Source organism: Rutilus rutilus (assembly GCF_951802725.1).
Source record: "Rutilus rutilus genome assembly, chromosome: 11".
Taxonomy (NCBI): domain Eukaryota; kingdom Metazoa; phylum Chordata; class Actinopteri; order Cypriniformes; family Leuciscidae; genus Rutilus; species Rutilus rutilus.
In genome coordinates, this window is record NC_140216.1 from 40,298,459 (window position 1) to 40,317,600 (window position 19,142).

At 36.6% G+C, this 19,142-nt stretch overlaps 1 protein-coding gene across 1 annotated transcript in view; it reads right to left on the bottom strand.

Moving 5' to 3' along the window:
* Window positions 1–8,942, bottom strand: part of LOC311300172 (uncharacterized protein) — a 35,151-nt gene extending 26,209 nt beyond the window's left edge. The window contains exons 1-8 of the mRNA XM_084424305.1: window positions 8,858–8,942; window positions 6,760–6,876; window positions 5,197–5,313; window positions 4,712–4,771; window positions 2,839–4,632; window positions 1,655–1,828; window positions 758–931; window positions 256–429 (exon numbers count right to left, since the gene is read on the bottom strand). Of these exons, the coding sequence (XP_084280431.1) occupies window positions 256–429; window positions 758–931; window positions 1,655–1,828; window positions 2,839–4,632; window positions 4,712–4,771; window positions 5,197–5,313; window positions 6,760–6,876; window positions 8,858–8,907 (2,660 nt within the window). The 5' untranslated portion in view covers window positions 8,908–8,942. The remainder of the gene's footprint in view (window positions 1–255; window positions 430–757; window positions 932–1,654; window positions 1,829–2,838; window positions 4,633–4,711; window positions 4,772–5,196; window positions 5,314–6,759; window positions 6,877–8,857) is intronic.
* Window positions 8,943–19,142: the final 10,200 nt, after the last annotated feature.

Genomic DNA, 19,142 nt, shown 5'->3' on the forward strand with positions numbered 1-19,142 from the left:
TTGCAATTGACATTCTCTCAAAATACATAATTTAGGGATAAAAAATACAATGATAAAAACAAAATATTGAATTGTTTGAAATAAAAGGAACTTGAAGATATTTGATTGTTGCTATACACTATATATATAAAAAAATGAATTAAACTCTTATTAAACATGTTTATAGTGAGTAATTCACCATCACAATGAAAGTAAACTAAGAAACTAAATTAACTTTCAATTAAAATATGAACAGTTTTAATCATCACTACTCACTCAAGCGTCTCCAGTTTATAATGTGGATCCTCCTTCAGATCAGAGAGCAGCTTGACTCCAAAATCTCCTACTTTATTCCTTGACAGATCCAGTTTTCTCAGGTGTGAGGGGTTTGATCTCAGAGCTGAAGTCAGAGCAGCACAACCTTCATCTGTAACACCACAATCCCATAACCTGTAGAGAACAATGACACTCTTCAGTCTCTCAGTTCAGAAAACACTGATATAAATGATATGATATATATGAATTTCTCCTTTCTGCTCAACAGATTTGTATATGAAAGCAGTTGTCACTTCTTCACATCATCCAATCATGCTTATAACTATCAAAAACTATCAAAAGTAAAATGACCTCAGAATTTTTGGAAAGAATCTTCTGAAGATTAAACATCCTTTTCAGTTACTTGATGGTAAACCTTTTTTGTATATATTATTTTTGTATATCATTCATTATTCACCACAGGAGAGAAACAGACAACGTTGAGACTTTTATAAAATCTTACCTGAGTATCTCCAGTTTACAGTGAAGATCCTGCAGTAGATCAGAAAGCTGCTTGACTCCTGAATCTCCTACTTTATTCCATGACAGATCCAGTTCTCTCAGGTGTGAGGGGTTTGATCTCAGAGCTGAAGTTAGAGCAGCACAAACTTCATCTGTAACACCACAATCACTCAACCTGTAGAGAACAATGACAATCTTCAGTCTCTCAGTTCAGGATCTACAGCTCAGATAAGCAGGAACTTCACAATCAGACACTTAATCCACGGCACCATTAACAGGTCCAGACTAAGGTTCAGACCCGCTTCTACAAACTGCTTGAGCGGGTTAGTTTCCATATCATAAAAATGACAAGAATATTCGATAACACTTTATTTAACAGCGTCCTTGTTACATATGTTACATAAACTTGCCATAGTAATAACAGTAAATTATGCATAATTACATGCAACTAACCCTCAACCAAATCCTAATCCTACACTAACCCTATAGTGAGTACATGTAGTTGCTTAATATTACTCAGTCCTTAAATATATAATTACACTGTAACAATGACACCTTAAAATAAAGTGTAACCGAATATTCATTTTTTAAGCAAGTACCCAAAAATCATCAACATATCTGTATATGAACACGGTTGTCACATCTTTACATCATCCAGTCATGTTTAATCTATCATTAATATTGTAAAATAATGTCAGACACATTGGAAAGAATCTAACGAAATTAAAAACAATATTCCCATTAGTAATTTCACAGTAGATTTATTATTATTATTTAAAAAAAAATTGTATGGCAATCATTATTTACCATTAAATAGAGGACTATGTTGGGACATTTTATACAATCTTATTCACCACAGGAGAGAAACAGACAACGTTGAGTCTTTTATAAAACTTACCACAGTATCTCCAGTTTACAGTGAGGATCCTGCAGTAGATCAGAAAGCTGCTTGACTCCAGAATCTCCTACTTTATTCCATGACAGATCCAGTTTTCTCAGGTGTGAGGGGTTTGATCTCAGAGCTGAAGTCAGAGCGGCACAACCTTCATCTGTAACACCACAATCCCACAACCTGTAGAGAACAATGACACTCTTTAGTTTCTTAGTTCAGGAAACACTGATATAAATGATAAGATATATGAATTTCTCCATTCTTCTCAACAGATTTGTATATGAAAGCAGTTGTCACCTCTTCACATAATCCAAGCATGCTTATAACTATTGTTGTGGAAAAAATGCAATTGTCCTGTTACAAGTATGCCTTTTTGTAAACTAGTTAACCTGTAAATAATAAAACTATATTTAATTAAAACTAAGAAGCTCATCTGCCAAAAGTCTTTGCTTTCTAATAAACTGAACTGAACAGACCATGAGGAAGTCTTCTGACCTATAGATTGTGAGTATGAAAATTCAGATGCTTATGATTTAGGACAGATTTGAGGTACTTTACCTAACCTGAGAATAATCAAAATAAGGTTAAAGGTGTCTAGAAATAGCACCATAAAACACTATCAAAAACTATCAAAAGTAAAATGACCTCAGAAGCTTTGGAAAGAATCTAATAAAGATTAAACATCCTTTTCAGTTACTTGATGGTAAACTTTTTTTGTATATTTTATTTTTGTATAGCATTCATTATTCACCACAGGAGAGAAAAAGACAACGTTGAGAGTATTAAATCATGTTTGATTCAAATTCAGAGCACTTATTTATTCTTACGGAGCCTGGTTGATTTAGTTTATCCCTATGTTAATTAATGTATTAATTATCAAACATGTGCTAACATGTAGTTAAGGCTTCTGTTATTCATGTATGAATCCTTATGACCTCTGTTGTAGATAATATTGCTCTTCATTGGTTCATTATTAGTTCATATATTCGCTAATCATGAGTTCATGTTGAAATAACTATTAATTCAGGTATTAGTATATAATTATTCATGTACTGTTATTGTAAAGGGTTACTTAAGATATATATATGAGTTTCTCCTATTACATTATTGCTTTGGTTAGAAAACACATGCTAAAATCATAAATATGATCCTGTTTTATCAGTGTAATGATTGTTGTCAGAGTGACTTACTGAACTGATCTGGATTCTTTAACCACAGGCAGCAGCTTCTGAAGAACTTCATCTGCTCTATTATTGGCTCCAATAAACTGTTTTAGATCAAAAACATCCATCTTCTGCTCTGATGTCAGCAACACATAAACCAGAGCTGACCACTGTGAAGAGGAGAGTTTGGTTCCTCTTATTTTTCCAGATGTCAGATAATCTTGGATCTCCTGCATCAGTGAATCATCACCCAGTTCATTCAGACAGTGGAACAGATTGATGGATCTCTCTGGAGAGCGATTCTCCCTGATCTTCTGTTTGATGTTCTGAACTGTTTCCTCTTTGTTGTAGGAGCAGCTTCCAGTCTGTGTCAGTAGTTCTCGTAAGAGAGTCCGATTGGACTCCAATGAGAGACCCAGAAGGAAACGCAGGAAAAGGTCCAGATGTCCATTCTTACTCGGTAAAGCCTCATCCACAGCTCTCTGATGCAGCTCAGATAATGAATGATATTTCTTCTGGTTTGGGATTTTAGTAAAGAAACTTTGTTTGGTTTTGTCAAACACATTTCTGTTCTCATTTGTAAAGTAAATGTGTGCATATACAGCTGCTAAATGTTCCTGGATGCTCAGATGAACAAAGCAGAAGACTTTCCCCTGATACAAGCCCAACTCCTCTCTGAAGATCTGAGTGCACAATCCCGAGTACACTGATGCTTCTGTCACATCAATGCCACACTCTCTCAGGTCTTCCTCATAGAAGATCAGGTTGCCTTTCACAAGCTGCCGATAAGCCAGTTTCCCCAGTTTGAGAATCATGTCTTCATCTTTTAGTCTCTTCTCATAGTCCTTCTCATGTTTGATGTTGGTCTGAATGAGCAGGAAGTGTGTGTACATCTGAGTGAGAGTCTTGGGAATCTCTCCTCTCTCTGCTTCACTCAACATCTCCTCTAGAACAGTGGCTGAGATCCAGCAGAACACTGGGATGTGGCACATGATGTGGAGGCTCCTCGAGGACTTCAGGTGTGTGATGATTGTATTGGCCAGACTCTGATCACTGATTCTCTTCCTGAAGTATTCCTCCTTCTGTGGCTCATTGAAGCCTCGTACCTCTGTCACGCGATGGACACACTGAGAGGGGACGAGATCCGCTGCTGCTGGTCTGGAGGTGATCCAGATGAGAGCAGAGGGAAGCAGATTCCCCTCAATGAGGTTCATCAGCAGCTCGTCCACTGAGGCTGATTCAGATATATCACACAGTTTCACTTTACTCTTAAAGTTCAGAGACAGACGACACTCATCCAGACCATCAAAGATGAACAACACTTTATATTCACCACTGGATATTTCCAAATCTTTTGTTTCAGGGAAAAAGACATGGAGAAGATCTGAAAGACTGAGTGTTTTGTCCTTCATCAAGTTGATCTCTCTGAAAGGAAGTGGAAATATGAGCTGGACGTCCTGATTCTCTTTCCCTTCAGCCCAGTCCACAATGAACTTCTGCACAGAGACTGTTTTTCCAATGCCAGCGACTCCCTTTGTCAGCACAGTTCTGATGGGTTTGTCTTGTCCAGGTAAAGGTCTAAAGATGTCATTGCATTTGATTGGCGTGTCCTCTGTTTCTGCTCTCCTGGATTGTGTCTCAATCTGTCTCACCTCATGCTCATTATTGATCTCTCCACTTTCACTCTCTGTGATGTAGAGCTCTGTGTAGATCTCATTCAGGAGTGTTGGGTTTCCCTGCTTTGCTGTTCCTTCATACAGACACTGAAACTTCTTCAGCAGATCTGATTTAAATGTGCTTTGGACCAGTTGAGAATCATGACTAAAAGAATAAATGATTAGATAACAACATAAAGTAGTAAAAGTGATAGTAAAATATCTTTATGACAGAAATGTTGTACCTCAGATTAGATGACATGTGTCTTCCCCTAAATGTTCCTTGTGTGTCCATAGACTGTTCACTTATTATAGACAAACATGGACAGAACAGAGACAATACAACAGAGTAGAGAAAACAGAAACAAGAATTCATATAGAGTCATTCTGTGTCGCCTCAACCAGAGGTACCTGGACAAACATAATTCTGAGTTATTTTCCTGGTGAAATAAATAATAAATGAAGAAGAAAGTAAATATTCATCCATGACATTGGCTGGGTTATTTTTTATTTTGTAGAGGGAGGTCAAAACTACACAGAGATTCGTAGATCATCTATTAGTAAAATGTCACTTCGATCCTTGTTGCATAATATGACATTGAGACTTTTAAGCACATTTCATGTTTTTATCTATCTTTCTATCTATCTATCTATCTATTTATCTATCTATCTATCTATCTATCTATCTATCTATCTATCTATCTATCTATCTATCTATCAAATGTTGTACCTCAGATCAGTTGATGTGTGTTTTCCCTCAAATTTCATTGGCTGATCCATAGACGCATCACTCTTCATGGACACACAGCTGGACTCCAGTGAGTTTGATCTGTCACCCTTAAACTGACTTAAATTAAACAAAGGTATTAAAATAGAGATAATACAATAGGGTAGTCAATAGAATATAGGGTAACACTTTTTAGTTACACGTTACTACATATAATTACTATAGTAATAACACTAAATTATGCTAAATTACAAGTAACTAATCCAAAACCAAACACTAACATTACTCTATAGTAAGTTGTCTTTAATATGATAAAGACAACATATGGAAGGCATATTTTGATAAGATTATACGAATGAAAATGAAAACCTAAATAACCATTTAATTATTGAAAAGAGTCCACAAGTTGTAATTGTAATGAATCATCAGAATCAGTCAGGTCCATTTGCAACAGGTTTATTTATAGAATAGTCGACAGGAAAAGGTCAGGCACGGGCAGAATAGACAGAGCAGGGCAGGCAAAGACGAGGTGATAGTCCAGGCAAGGGTTCAGAGGCAGGCAAAACAGAATCCAGATACAAGGCAGAGGGTCAATAGGCAGGCGGCAGGCAACGAGAAGATCAGATCAGATGGGGTCAAACACAGGTAGGCAGAAACAAGGGAGAAACGCTCAGAAATGTTCACAACAGCAAAACAAGACTTTGCACTGGTTGTAATGTGAGCGTGGTTTTTATGTGTGTATGGAACGAGATGCAGGTGTGTGAGTGATCATTGATGGCAGGTGGATGCGGGATTAGTCCAGGAATGATGTACTATGGGAGATGCAGTTCGTAAGGGAAAGTCAGTATTCGGGTGACGGCGCCCTCTGCGTCAGAGAGGGAGGTCATGGAGTCGGTGATCCTGACAGTAATATCATTCTATTTTATAAAGCCATTTAATTAATTTATTTTCTAATTCAGTACTTTGCACTGTTTTCATTTTGCATTCAGCAACATTTGGCAATACAAATGTAGAAATATTTGTCATGACAATAAAAGACCTTATAACTGAAAACTTAAAAGGTCAGATAGAGTAAATAAAGTAATGCTAATAATCAGACGATCTGAAAGAACATCTTAAAGTGCTGGAGACACAGACTCGAGTCAGAAGACTCACAGTCACTCATATTGTGACAGGCGAACACACACTTTACTGCTAGAACACGCTAAACATTCATCTATAAGACGAGCAGCTTCTCATCGTCTGTCAAAAACTGTAGTGAATGTGTTTAATTTGGAATAGCTCTGTCTGACCTTACGACAGCAGTTACTTAACCAACTGTCTGTCCGTCAAACATCAGGACTGAAGCTCTGGATCAGCTGTGAGAGGAGACCTGATCCTGTGCTCGACTCCTGCTATTGCAGCGCTTTATAATAGTGTGAGTCACTGAGTTATACATGCTTACACAATATCATCACCTATTTCTGTATTTTGATAGTAAGTGGATGTTTGCCAAATTATGCCATACATGCATTATTTGTGTGTGTGTCTGTGGTCTCTCTGTCTGTCTAAACAAAAATGTTGTACCTCAGATCAGTTGATGTGTGTTTTCCCTTAAAGTTTATTGGCTCCATCATAGACGCGTCACTCTTCATGGACACACAGCTGGACTCCGGTGAGATTGATCTGTCACCCTTAAACTGACTTTAATAGAATACAGATAATAGAGACAAGAATCAACTTGGCTGATTTAACATGAAAATAAATCCCACATGAGAAGGTTGTCTATTACAGTTTTTCTCCATTGGTTTGGCTCATTTCTTGAAACAGAAATGACATTCTCAAAACTCTAAGATCATTTGGCAAAACAGTCTTACAGTTCAGCACAACACTATAGCTCACTTGCAAAAGCCCATATCTCTCCCAAAACTGTTCACTCATGCTTCAAATCTAAATTCCTTTCCCATATAAAGAGTCAGTGCCACGAAAATGGCAGATATCCTTCTCAATTGCTTTGGCTCATTTCTTGAAACAGACCGGACGTTCTCAACACTCTTAGTGCTTTTGCCAAAATAATGTGGATGGTTCGGCACAACACCATGGCTTCGTCCCTTTGGCATTGTGTAAGCACTGCGAGTCAAAATGTTTAGATGTTTTGTCACTATGGCAGAGGACCATTGATATATCCCTCATGTCCACCTTTCAGTCTTAGCCCAGTCCTTCATTGACAATAGTTACTGTACTGTTTTTTGTCTAGCTAACAGAATACAATTGTGTATAAAACTGAAAAAAAAAAGAAATAGGATTTTAGAGTAAGAGTAGCCTCCAAGGTCTGACATCACACACTGCACTCATACTGCCAAGGAAATTGTAACCATTATCATTCACACACATAAAGTAACTTCCATACATCAGAGTAAAAAGAAAATGCATACAGCATAATATACTGTAATATAAACACACAAACAAAAAACAATGAAAATGATATGCAGCGCTGTAAATAAAGCTGGAGTTTCACAACTAACAGTTCTTCACTGGCCACTGTCCTCACCCTCCTGGCCATATCACACGCTGCTGTCTGTCTGGCCACAGATTCTCGTCCACATCACAGCGTATATTCTCCCTTGCGATGCAACGAGGGAAGAAACGGCATGCATGTCGCAACCATCCCCTACACTGATCTCCTGTAATATTCGCACACGCAGCGTCCATTGCATGGAGCAGGGACCTCTGATCTTGAGCCCGATGCTCATACACTCTCCACCTCCAAGCGGAGAAATATTCCTCAATAGGATTGAGGAAAGGAGAGTAAGGTGGTAGGAACACCATGACCATCCTTGGATGAGTAGTGAACCAGGCTCTGATGAGCGGGCCACGGTGGAAATTCACATTGTCCCATACAATGACATATTGTGGTAGGTGAGGCCCAACGAGACCTCTCTCATTTTCAGGGATAAAATCAATATGAAGGCGGTCCAAGAAGATGAGGAGCTTCTGTGTATTGTATGGGCCAAGACTGGGGATGTGAGGGGCCACACCATTCTCAGATATGGCAGCACACATAGTTATATTGCCCCCTCGCTGGCCTGGGACATCCACCGTGGCCCGGTGGCCAATAATATTATATGATATATATATATATATATATCATGTGATGACTTATACAATGAAATGACGCTGACACGTTTTGGAGCGAACAACCATTAGACTGGGAATCAACAATCAGTTTAGATCAACAAGATCTATACACTTGGAAATTGTGCTAAATGTAGGCTACCTGCTACATGTACGTAGACATTTGCAATTTGATGAAATGAATGAGAAATTCAATTCTGTTGTGAACAATTGCCAAGTGGTTTGGAGGTTTGTCCATGTTGTTTTGAGAATGTCATTTCTGTTTCAAGAAATGAGCCAAACCAATGGAGAAAAACTGTAAGACAGTGTGTTGAAGAGTGATGAGACTGTCCAAGGATAATGTCATATATCATCTAGCTGTCTACTGTATCTGTGTGTCTTTGGACAGTGTTTAAAGAACCTGAGTGGCTCCAACTACTGTATATCCCGGCACCAGAATATGATAGAGACAACAGATCACTATACCAACCCTGGCAAACACACACAACACCCTGTTATGTGCAGAAAATGAGTCTTCTATAACATTAAGATCATATGAAGATTGAAGTACCTGAATCCTGGAGAAGAATCTCCATGTCTGAATGTGTGTGTGTCGTCCATGATTCATTCAGTCTTCATGGATATGCTCGAGTAAGAGATCAGAAACACTCAAATACAATACATTACAAAATTATTTGCAACTTCCCAACATTATTTTCTCTCATGAATGATGTTAAAATGTTACAATGGGACTTGCAAGAATTTGATAAACACTTTTTATATACATATAAAATATTACATCTTGTGTATTAGTATAAAACTAACAACCTGGTGGAAAAAATATGAAGAATTTGCAGGACAATAAAATAACAAATTAATAAAAAAAGAGCATTATACTTCTAATTTAGGGATCATGTAAATGAATGTTAAAATGACAAAACTTGCAGGTTCACTAGTTTAATCCTTTTCAAAAGATTGTGCTGAATTTCCATTAGCAAATGTCACTTCCCCCGCTCATGTTAACATTTTAGCATCATTATATGTCTATAAGCAATAGAAATATCATGGCTGAGCAGACAATGTACTTATACTGAAGCCAGAAATGCTGCAATAAATGGAGTTATAAGCTCACAAACTGTTCAAGTGGCTATAGCATGCAATATTTGTTCAATATTTTTTAAAACTTATTTAATTTTCAAAAAGGTTTCCTTTTGTTTACATTTTCTTTAAATGTGTAATTAAACTGCTTAAATCATTCACAGAACAAATTCAAACAATGTAATCTGATGTCCATGTTTGCTCATGTGATGTTATTCTGGTATTGAGGCAGGTTGTAACAGAACTCTTTATACTGGACATTAATTTACACAGACAGTTATAATCAAACTATATGTCCAACAAAGACAGTAAGGATATGAATAACAAGATCAAGAACTTCATATTATGTTATGAACTTTAAATAGGCTATGTTACTTTAAGTATTTCTGGTTACTTCAGGTAATGCAGAAGTCACTTCAAGCGTCTCACCTTAAGACTTACCTTAATCAAAATCTAAGGTTATAGACACAGATTCTCAAAAAGTTCCTGACTTTCCATCAAGATCATGTAAATCCATAAACGACTGTAAATATCACTATTAGACACTTTAATGCTCTTTTTCCCCGATTCAAATAATATTAATTCCGAGAGTAAAATGGAGTCTGTAAAAATGTGGAAATACTTTCACTTTCATTCGGAAGCTTTGAGAGTGAGAACGGCTTGACTTTTAAAGGGAGCAAGAGGGGAACAACCGCGCCGTCAACATGCTGGGACAGGAGCTCTGCAATATCTGTCTTAAAATCAGCTCTTGTATCTCCTCTCTGTGTGACTCACAGACATGATTCTAGTTTACATTCCAAAGTACGGGAGAAATATTATTTATAATTTGGCCCAAGAAAACTTTGACATGTTTATGTAAACTTTTTTTTTTTTAAATGTGCATTTTTAAATGTTTAATAAAAGTGTAAAACATCAAACCAAAATGAGAAAATTCATATTTTATTTGCAGCATTTTCTATGTACAGTTCTAATGCTATTTTCTTATTCAATGTGACATTTAAAATACAATCATTCTTTTTTTCATTTTTCCCTTTATGGTTAAAAAAAGGAACGGATGCAAAACCACGTGGACCAAATGCAGATTGATGAATATTGGAGTGATGAAGGAATTATGAGTTTAAGATAATGCATCTTAATTAATGAACGAATAAGATCTGCTCATACCAAGTCAAAACTTAAATGTTATTAATAATAACATTTCAATTACAAAATACCAAGACATTGTTAAATCTCAGTAGCAAATTGAGTTGCTATTTTCATTCTTACTGTAGTTCTTACTGTAGTGATTTGATGACAGATAAAGATGGTGATTTGAGGATCAATCGTTCTTATATATGAACTTGTGACACTTGCCACAATTAATATTTTCTATAACTTTTCAAATTAAATTTTTTTTAAACCAAAATAGGTGTTGCATGTTAGATGTACATCAAGAGTATAATGTATAATGTATAAATAAATGTAAATGTTTTCCATCTTGTGGTTCTGATGATGAATCCAGTGTGTTTGTGGACATGAAGCAGTAATACTGTAGTCCAGCATCTGATCTCTAAAGAGCTTCATGGGTAAAGATGGCGCTAGATTACTGTTAAACAGCCTTCAGGTCTGAGATCAGAACTGTGCAAAATACACACATACTTTCATTTAGATTTAGCAGAGCAGGTTTGAGCTCATATCGGTCTCAGATGGTGATGGATTCATCATCTAGTGTCAAAGCTGCTCAGATCCTGGAGAAAATATTAGCGGAGCCCTTTTCTGCTCTTCTTTACTGGAAAGATCTGCAGATGAAAAACACACACATTTGTGTATAAGTCTTTTTTAATCACTGGATATAGTTTTCATGCTAACTCAAGAAAATAGTTGATCTAACATATCTAATATTTATCACATGGGATTGTAGTAATGGGAGTAATGGGAGAATATTTGTGTAAAGTGTGTAATATCTGTACTGTACTGTATTTTATTTTATTGTTTATTCTAAACTGTTTTAATTATTCTTATTTCTATTTATTATTTTAATTTCTTCTATGTAAAGCACATTGAATTGCCATTGTGTATGAAATGTGCTATATAAATAAACTTGCCTTGCCTCACCTCTTTTCTCATGTGAAACTGTGAGTGTTCTGAACACGACATAGAGACAGTGCAGTCGAGCGATAGTGTCCCCCTGAACCATGTCATCCAGGCATATCGAGCCCCGGGACAAAACATCATCTACAGAAAGAGAAAACATCCCAACATCACTATCAGCATCAGAGAAGCTCAGAGCCGCAGTAGTCAGCTGATGTCACATGGTGGCGCTGTTCTACAACAAAACACATCAGCATTAAAATACACAGTGGAGGACAGAAACACTGGAGCTGACGGCCAGTCCAGCATTAAAGAAATATTATGTTTCACTCAGATATTTTTCAGCAGCTTCAACTCTGTTTGAGAGCTCAAAATTGCAGGAACAGACCAATGATGAACTGGGGTGTGTTTCCCGTTCAACGACGTAACTCACTGGTTCACTACCATAGTATGAAGCATCGTTGAAAAAATCAACTAGCTAGTCACGACTGTTTCCCGAAACCGTATTGTCGCAAATTGGTCGTTCAACCCATAGAGGTGCCATGCCGATAATGCAGCCATGAATGACAAACTCTTCCTGCTTTACTTCTTCTTATATAATTTGTGTTTGTCAACAACCTTTGTTGCATTACCGCCACCGTCTCGACTGGAGTGTGAAGCACTGAAAGGATCAGGAAATAAATAGAAACAGCCCATAATATTACTTATAATGTCCCCATGCATACATAAAGCACTTCCACTTGTCTATCTAAACCTTTTTCTTTGAAATGTTTTAATACTAATCTATAATCTTGCCTGTCCAGATTCTCCAGAATCAGTTTTTAGTAAATTAAAGGTAGGCTATAGTTACACAGCTCTTCAGTTTTGTTCTAATTCATTTTTTATATTATGTTTTATAGTGTAAAAGACCTTCTCAGCACAAAATATATACATCTTCCTGTTGCAGAGTTTCCTATTGTCAATAAAGTATCATTTAAGCCACAATGTCTTACATGATGACAAGGAATAAAAGTATTTTCATTCATATTTTTTTAACAGCTTTAAAAAAAAAAAAATGTATAAAGCAAATGTACTTCGTCTAATTTTATGTCATGACCTCTTGAACCCTTTCATGCATAGAGGTCACTACAGTGGATAGCTATTAAAAAAGCATTTTCTGGAATTTGCACGGGTTTTGTTTGCGTAGTTGCACATCATCCTCTTCAGTGGACCCTGGTGCATCATCCTATACACTGCAACCAAGCAAGCCGTTGTGTGTCGATTTTTTCCCCCTCCAAACCAAGATGGCCAATGGTCAGTCAGAAATGCCAAGTTGCTCCGGAATATCCACCCATTCCTTCTATCCTAGGAGACTCTTGTAGGTAAAAAAAAAATATTGCAGCATCAAGCAATATCTAATGAGTCCTAACACAGTTAAACTTTACTTGATAGATCAAAAAGTAATCTGATTATGTAATGCACATTACTTGTAATTAATTATTTTACTCGTAACATAAAAAAGTAATCTGATTATGTAATGCACGTTACTTGTAATGCATTACTTTACTCGTAACATAAAAAAATCTGATTATGTAATGCACGTTACTTGTAATTACTTTACTTGTTAGATCAAAAAGTAATCTGATTTCGTAATGCATGCTACTTGTAATGTGTTTCTTTACTCGTAACATCAAAAAGTAATCTGATTATGTAATGCACGTTACTTGTAATGCATTACTTGTAACATCAAAAAAATAATCTGAATGGGTTATGCATGTTACTTGTAATGCGTTACCCCCAACACTGCTCATTTCAGATGAGATTGATATAAACGTATCGCTAGATTTTCTCAGAGGAGGGCTATGCTAGAAATGTGTGCTTCTTGAACATATTCAGAATTATCAGCTAATAAGGGTAAATTAACATACTCTGGTACACTGGAGGAGCATCTGAGTGGTTTCCACAGTTTGACAGGCTGTAGAAATGTCTGATGGAATCACGTCCTCATGTTCTGATATCAAGATACATGAAGTTCAACTTGTTTATCTTTTTAATAATGTATTTTGAAATGGAATTTGGTAATATTGTAGTTTTGTTACTTTTTGTGCTATTTATCTTAAAAATGTAGAAGCAGCACAATGTCTGGTGGACTTTACAGTCGTATTGTTATGTATTACATGTTTAGGATAAGTCTTTTTTATTACCTCACTGTGACTGTGAAGTTTCTGATTATCAGATATGTGTGAATGTGAGCAGTTATGTCTTATGAGGGCAGATATTGTCATTTTTGCACTGTTTGCGAATTGAAGGAATATGCAATTAAGCAGTAAGCACTGTAAAATTAATTTAATATTTACTATAAAGTATGCAGTTGTTCCATTCTATTGTCTGTATATTTAAATGTGTAACTTAAATAAATAAACCTTTCTTGCTTTAAAAGTTTTGAGAATCTTTCCTTTCATCACAGATGTTGTTAAAAGCCAAAAAGGTGCAGTGCTGTAAAACCCGATAAGTTACGGTAACTCAAACCATTTGAGGAAACTGATTGCCTTAAACCATTTAAGTTATATATATTTTTTTAACCATTTAAGAGTACTGTAAACTCATATACATTGAGTTAAATTCACTTATATTTTAGTGTTGATGTTACGTCCAATGTTATCATATGTCTGGGGTTGGTGTTTCTCAAATTTTTTCGCTTCATTCTTTGAGAACTTAGTAAATAGAGTATGATAATGCAATAATGTCGCACACATTTACTGTCTGTGTTTTACTTACAGGTTTTAGATGTTAGTCTGACCTTCTCTGAATCAGCTGATGGAGAATAAAGAGACACTACAGACACAATCACATTCAACAGAATCAACAGACACAAACCCACAGTGATCATCACACACGCATGTGTGTGTAACTTATGCTGGGTACACACCAAAAGATAATCGGGCTGATTTTGGGCCGATTTCCCCCCTTCCGACAATCCTAGCTATGTCCCGATTATCTTGATGGTTAACAGATTATCTTATCAGATTTTCCCTTGGTGTGAGGTGTGTTAAGAGTGTCCGAACCTGCTCGGAAGAACGTCGGAGCCGCTCCGATCGCGAATCGTAAATATTAAACATGTTTAATATTTACGATCAGAAATCCTGATGTGTGGGGGGAACCCCGAGGACAAACGCGCGCACGCTCTGGAGATTATCACGTGAAACAAAACAATATCCAATCAGAAAGCGAGATGATGGAAGACACGGTCATTCTCTCTCTCTCACACACACACACACACACACACACACACTTGCAGGAAGCTTAATGTTAAGATTTAGTATTCATAAGTATAAATTTCGAGGAAACAAGCCTTTGTTTTTCATTTTAAGTGCAGAAATTTTACAATACCTAAACACAATTGGGTTTGAAAAATAAGAAAGCTGCAAAGTGCGTTTCAATCTGTAAACATTTTCAAATTTTTGTTTAACTTTTAAGTTTGTCACTGTTTATGTATATGTCTTTTTATGTTTGTTTATCGGCTTTACTCTTTGTACCCCCCTGACTGTAATTGTAATTCTTCAATAATAATCAAGAAAAAAAAGAAAAAAAAAAAAAGAAAAAAAAAGAAGAAGCTGAGTGTTAAGGGATCAGTGAGGTTCTATAGAGGGATTAAATAACTTTTTCTAAAGAGACAATAAATCCAATAAAGAATAAATAAAGACAATAAAGAATGAATATATTTCTGTATAAAAGGTTATATATAATGGTAGGTAGCCTACAATGGTTTTTTCACGTGAATTTTCTGTGAAAATCATTCCAAACACTATCGCAATTTCTTCCTGCATGTTGTCCGTCATGCTTATTCTGAAGTCTCACGATATTTTGCGAGATTCCCTGTGTTCATATTCGAGACTCTGGTTGAAAATCTGTTTGTGTGTGGTGTGCTGTCTTTGTCACATCATGGCACACCACACACTATAGGAGCAAAACGCTTAAATCTAGGATTTTTTGTCCTCATGTTTGTGGTCTGTCACATTTTGAAAATCTTATAAGACGTAAAAAATCTTTTGGTGTGTACCCAGCATTACAGAATGATAAGAATGCCGTTTTTCTGTTCTGGTTGATAGACCTGTTATTAAACGGGGAAGATAAAAGAACAGGTGAGACTTGTAACGGTCACCAGCTGGAGTCCCCTTGAGAGCCACCAGAGGGCACTCCACAACAGACTATTGTCATTCCCTCACAAACTACATTTCCCATAACTCTCTGCCTGGACTCATCATCCCTGATTACATCCACCTGTGTCTCATTACCTTGTTTAACTCACCCTATTATAGCCTGGTTTTCACATTCATTCCCTGCGGAGTCTTGTACCATGTTCCTGGTTTTCCCGTTCCTGTCTCACCCTCTGGATTTGTTTGTTTGTTTGATTGGACTGCTTTACTGTGCTCTGACCTTTTGCCTGTCTTTTACTACGATTGTGGATTACCCTTTCATTAAAACACTGCATTTGGATCCTCAACCTTTGTGTCTCGGAGCAGTTCGTTACATGTGCCACACTGATTGGTCAATTGTGTATAGAACACTAGTTTAGCGACACGTGAGATTCTTTGTATTTTCTGGTTTGTAGTGTTATTTAGGGCAGTGGTGCCCAACCCTGCTCCTGCCGATCGACTGTCTTGCGAAGTTCATCTCCGAACCCTAATCAAACACACCTGCCTTTAATTTTCAACGATCCTGAAGACGTTAATTGGTTGCTTCAGGTGTGTTTGATTAGGGTTGGAAATAAACTGTAGCGACTGACCGAATCCTGATTGTTTTTCTCATGCTGAACAAATATGACCACATATATGTTCAAAGTGTGAAAGCCTTAAATGATGTGGCTTGGTGCCGCGATGTCTAACAAGTGTCTGCAAGCAGGCCGCTTGTTAAATTTTTTTTTACGACGCATCGATTAATCAACAAACAGGCCCCTGTTGTTATCAAACTATCACCGTGCTGCGCAAGAACAACTCCATACTGTGTCTAACGTTTGTTCTTTGTGAACTGAAGGCAAATTACAAAGACTCCATTCAGTGTCTAGGACTAACTGCTTCCCTCATCAATTTTATGACTCCTCAGGCTGATAAGTGAAGTTGCATACAAAACTACCTTTGTCTCTGAGACTGCCATTTTTAAATTAAACCCCCAACCCCTCACATGGTACGCGTACCACGGGATGCAACAGATACCTCACACACATACACACACACACAATCACGCACACACACACACACATGCAGAAACCCACTACACAAGAGACTTTTACCCATAACGTCACTTTTCGATGTACTACATATATCCCTCTTGTGTTAAGACGTGTTTATAAACCATAGGAAAGCATATATATGTCCTATTGTAACATTAATCGAACTGCAAATGCCTATACTAATGCATAATAATGTATCTTTGCATGGCTACAACGTCTATATTCTATTTTTGATACCTGTGTGATCCTCTCGACCTGATGGAGTTGAATTTCGATAACCAATTACAGTAATTTGTAGCATTTGACACATTTCATATGTCTTGAGCAAATCTTCTCAAATTCGATCTCACTCATGACTCATTCGAGTGGGCGTGTCTAACAGGACAAAGAAAAATCTTCCGCTCGGAATGCTCTAAGATGATTCGTCCTCCACGCAAAAGGAGGCGTACACGGGACACTGATAAAAGTCCGAACCTTCAGTTTCCAAACTCTCTCTCTTCTCCCTCCTTCGGAAAACTTTGGAAACCCAAGTCCGGACCGGCTTCAGCCTGATTCTCTTCTCTTTTATTTCTTTGTATGTTTTCTATAGTCTAGTTTCGTTTTCCTATTCGCCTCTGTTCATTCACGAGCTGAATGAACTTAGTCTGAATCATTCTCGGTAACGTTACGTTCAAATGAACCTTCAAATCTTCCCGCTACACAATTCCGGAAGAAACCAGGACACACAGCTCACCTCTAAAAGGGACACACAGATCCCTTTTTCTCAGCTCCACAAAAGAGTGCCTCAAACTGCAAGTATCTGACATATTTTAAAGCTGAGTCTAGGTGTCTCTCAAAAGGGTTCTTTGTTGGTAATAAGTTGCCAGTCTCTTCTTCAATTCTCTCTCATTCTCTCTCTCATCCTTTTCTGTCATTCTATCTTTATCTAAGTCTGATAATTTTATTCTCCCTCTCACTGTTATTCGTTATCTTGTATTGTTTAACTGTATTTTATGTACATAGACATATAATCTGTGTATTTTGTGTAGTTTGATGTATTCTTAGTTCATTTATTAAAACCCAATATATCTGCGATATTCTGTCTATATTTCCCACATTACGAGTCCCTGAAATGTTGGATCTAGCTACAAGCTTTACAATTTGATTACGGTTTTAGTAACCTAAATTTATAAGGACAGGAGAATAGTTTTCATGGCCAGAAAACTGATCTTCCTGGAATTATAAGAAGTGATAACTTTTATGAGAAGTTGATAAGTTAATCTTATGGTCGTTTGCTGGACAAACAACTGTTCGATAATTACATTAATTTCCAGAGAAGGATATCAGGATAATTGATCTGAAGAATGGAATATTGATATATTCAATTTATCTATTTTTCAGCTTCAATAATTTTTATGTAACTGTAATATGCAATATATATTAATCATATTCCTGATTAATTATTAAAATTCCCTGTATATCATTTGAGCTAATGCGTTTACGTTACAAAACTGTGTAGGACAGTCGATCGGCAGGAGCAGGGTTGGGCACCCCTGATTTAGGGTGTCTTCGATGCTGAAGATCTTTTCTTTTGTTTTAATTTTGGGTTTTTGGTGAATGTTGATTTTAGTTAGATTAGAAAATGTTTTTGTTTATATATAGTAAGATTGGTTTGTTTTGTTTCTTTCTTTGATTTGGCACGGTCTAGTTATTTTCTCTTTTCCTCGTTCTATTGTGAACCTTTTCCTTGGTTAAGATTTGTATGTAAGTTGTACATTTATGTAAATAAGTATCTTGGGGTATTCCTCTTTTCATCTCGTATCTCACTGTAATAAATTATCACTTTACCTACAAGTTTGTGTGAGATTGTTTTCCACTACATGTTCAGTGTTTTGATGTTGCATTCCTTATTCTCCCTAGACGTGAGAGGTTTGTAACAGTTGGTTTAGTCAATCTTTAGAGTAAACTCAACTTAGATATTTAAGGTTAATTTTATTCATTCAGTTTGAATTCGGGTAACAAAGCTAACTAATTCTTAACAACTATATCGTTGCTTAAATGGTTTGAGGAAACCAATTGCCTTAAATGGTTTAAGTTAATCAAACTCAGAGTAATAAAGTTACACAAGACTAAGCAAAACCTATTGGCACAAAATAATGACAGAACAGGAGGGTATTCTTAAGTATTTATCGAAATACAACATTCATTTCACAAAATATTCAACTTAAAGCATAAAACAAAATCAGAATAGTTGACATGCGTGCTTCAGACGCGATCACGCGGACGCGTTCCCAAAGCATCATCGACGCAACCCGAGTTTCCTCAAAAGGGAACACATTATAGTGAGACGAAGAGATCGCTCAAATCTCCTCACATCCCAAAAATTGCATAATTTCGTGGAAAATGAATAGAAATGTGACTTAAATATGATATTTTGTCAATTTTTCTTAATTCCATGATATATACGATGCCAATCTCCATGCATGCTTCGACTCACAGA